A 2,541-nucleotide genomic window follows, 5' to 3' on the forward strand; every position below is an offset into this window, starting at 1 on the left:
AATACAATGTAACTAAGTGCCTGTTTTTATCAATTTAATATTTTAATGAGAAGAATGAAATTTTTTCACATATTTTCTTAAAATATCACTAAAATTAGGCTTTATATCTGATAATTGAATGCGAAGATCTGGAGCTGCATCAAGTCTATTTCTGTACTTGTTTTTGGTGTAAGCGTAAGCTGAAAAACCAGTCTCGCATCGGTAAGTCGTCACAAACGGAAGCAGAATTGTAATAGCTTTCTCAACAATTGTAGGATATTCATCTTGAAGTCCAATCCAAAAATTATTTAGATCAAAATTTTCAGCTCCAAATTTTTGTTTAAGAGAAGATGAACATTTAATATCAATTAAATTCTCATACTCTGACACAGTAAGCATTGATGGTTTGGTATGATCTGCGAATGGATTCTGCAACCAATTCATGTCCTGTAACTTCTCCGGAAAATACTCTTTCAAGGATTTTTTTAGGCTTATTAAATGCTCATGTATATTTTTTTCCACATCTGAAGTTACTTGCAACTCATTTTCTTTCAGAAAGTCATTTAAAATAATAAAACATTCGTAATTATGTTGATCAACACATTCAATCCAGAAGTCAATTTTGTTTTCAAGTGAAGAAATTTTGTCATTTACTGTAAATATATTCGTGGTTTTTCCCTGTAGGGCTTTGCAGATTACGTTAAGTTTATCGAATATATCGGCCAAGTAAGCCAATTTTATTAACCATACCTCATCATGCAATAAATCAACAAACGCGTCAGTAGATGCAGAACCGGGTTGTTTGGTGAAAAATATCTTAAGCTCGTTGCGCAATTCAAATAGCCTCAATAAAACTCTTCCTCTTGAGAGCCATCTCACTTGTGTGTGAAGAAAAAGTGATTGATGCTGACTTCCTATATCTTCGCACACTTTTTTAAAAAGCCTTGACTGGAGTGGACGTGATTTGACGTAATTCACAATTTGTACAGCTTGATCGAGAACTGTCTTAAGCTCGTATGATATTTTCATCGCGACAAGAGCATGACGATGTAAAACGCAGTGACTGCTACTACATTTAGGTGCAACACTCTTGATTCTTGTTACAGTGCCTTTTATTTTGCCGATCATAGCTGCTGCTCCGTCACTGCACACGTCAATGCATTTGTTCCACTCAATATGGTGCTTACTCATGTGACTATCAATAACTTTAAAAATTTCTTCTCCAGTTGTGTTAGTTTCTAAAGGTGTGCAGAGAAACAACTCCTCTTCAATAGATCCTTTGAAGGGGTATCTCACAAAAACAAGCAATATTGATAGCCCGGCGACATCTGTACTTTCGTCTAATTGTATTGCAAACATCTTGCTGTTCTTCAATCTACAAATTAATTCATCTTGAATGTGGTCTGAAATCTTATGAATTCGATCAGATATGACGTTATTAGAACACTGAACTGCTGTAATTTTCTTCGCTGCATCTTCACCGAGTACGCAGCTGACGATTTCTGTCATACATGGTTTTATTAAATCCTCTGCAATTGTGTGTGGCTTACCAGCACGAGCGATTCTGTAACTTAGCATGAATGATGCTTCTGTTGCGTTTTCATTATCTGTTTTTGCATATTTGTGTAAAGCAGCCACGCCAGTTTTTTGTACTTCTTTGTGTCTTTCAAAAAAGCTTAAGCTTTTATCTTTCAGTTGCGGGTGGTTGGTGTCAAGGTGTCGTCTTAGCTTTGCCGGTACCAATGAACTATTACACATTATTTTGTTGCAAATAACGCATTGTCCATCCGGATTCTCAGCCATTCCGACAGGAATAAACCCAAAGGACAAATACGATTCGTCATATTTTCTTTTTTTTAGAAGTAGTTCTCTCCTGAGGTAAAACAATTTCACTAACAAGTTTATTTTGTCGTTCCTGTCCAGTATTTACCAAATCCTGAAATTAATTGACAATACTTGTTGTTATATTTATAATTATTTAAATTTAAATTAAATAAAAATTAAATTAAAAATTGGCCATAGGTGCCCCTGCGCACTCAGGCATTTCAATTTTATAAAGAAAATATATTATAATTTTGTACAAAATCAACAAATATAGTAATAAAAATGTAATAAACCAATAATAGGTTTATAAATAAGGCTTTTATAATAGGTATATAATATTCTTATTTCTTACTGACAAACTAGAAACATCTATTTCCGAAATATTTTTATTATTTTCTGCTGGTGAACATGCTAAAACATTTTTTCCACTTGCGAGGCGCCCCGTTTTGAGCCAACTATCCATTATTATAAACTGAAATAAAATAATAACATGTTAATAAATCGCTCTTATTTAATTATGCACAGTGTGCATACAAATCTCTATGAATAAACAAATACATCATTACCTGTGAAATCAAAAATACCAGATATAAACAATCGCGATATGAACAAAACTCACTGCAATCCACTTCTTTTTTCACTAGTATAATTACGTTAACTTCTGCAGTCTTATCGCGGTCTTTACTCGAATGGAGCTGGCAGCGGCTACGTGCGCTTCCCCACTCCCGCGATGTTTTA

The 2,541-nt window shown here is 34.1% G+C and overlaps 2 protein-coding genes across 2 annotated transcripts; both read right to left on the minus strand.

The window, feature by feature from the left end:
• Positions 1-42: 42 nt before the first annotated feature.
• Positions 43-378, minus strand: LOC112602049 (zinc finger BED domain-containing protein 5-like). The gene has a single exon (XM_025349962.1). The coding sequence runs from the start codon at positions 376-378 to the stop codon at positions 43-45; it is 336 nt and encodes a 111-aa protein (XP_025205747.1).
• Positions 379-629: 251 nt separating this feature from the next.
• On the minus strand, positions 630-1,782 carry LOC112602048 (zinc finger BED domain-containing protein 5-like). The gene is made up of 2 exons (XM_025349961.1): positions 730-1,782; positions 630-665 (listed from the first exon to the last, which is right to left on the minus strand). Exons 1-2 carry the CDS (start codon positions 1,780-1,782, stop codon positions 630-632), a joined length of 1,089 nt encoding a protein of 362 aa, XP_025205746.1.
• Between the last annotated feature and the right edge of the window lie 759 nt (positions 1,783-2,541).

This window comes from Melanaphis sacchari, unplaced genomic scaffold, assembly GCF_002803265.2.
Source record: "Melanaphis sacchari strain LSU unplaced genomic scaffold, SCAv2.0 Contig817_pilon_pilon, whole genome shotgun sequence".
Taxonomy (NCBI): Eukaryota; Metazoa; Arthropoda; class Insecta; order Hemiptera; family Aphididae; genus Melanaphis; species Melanaphis sacchari.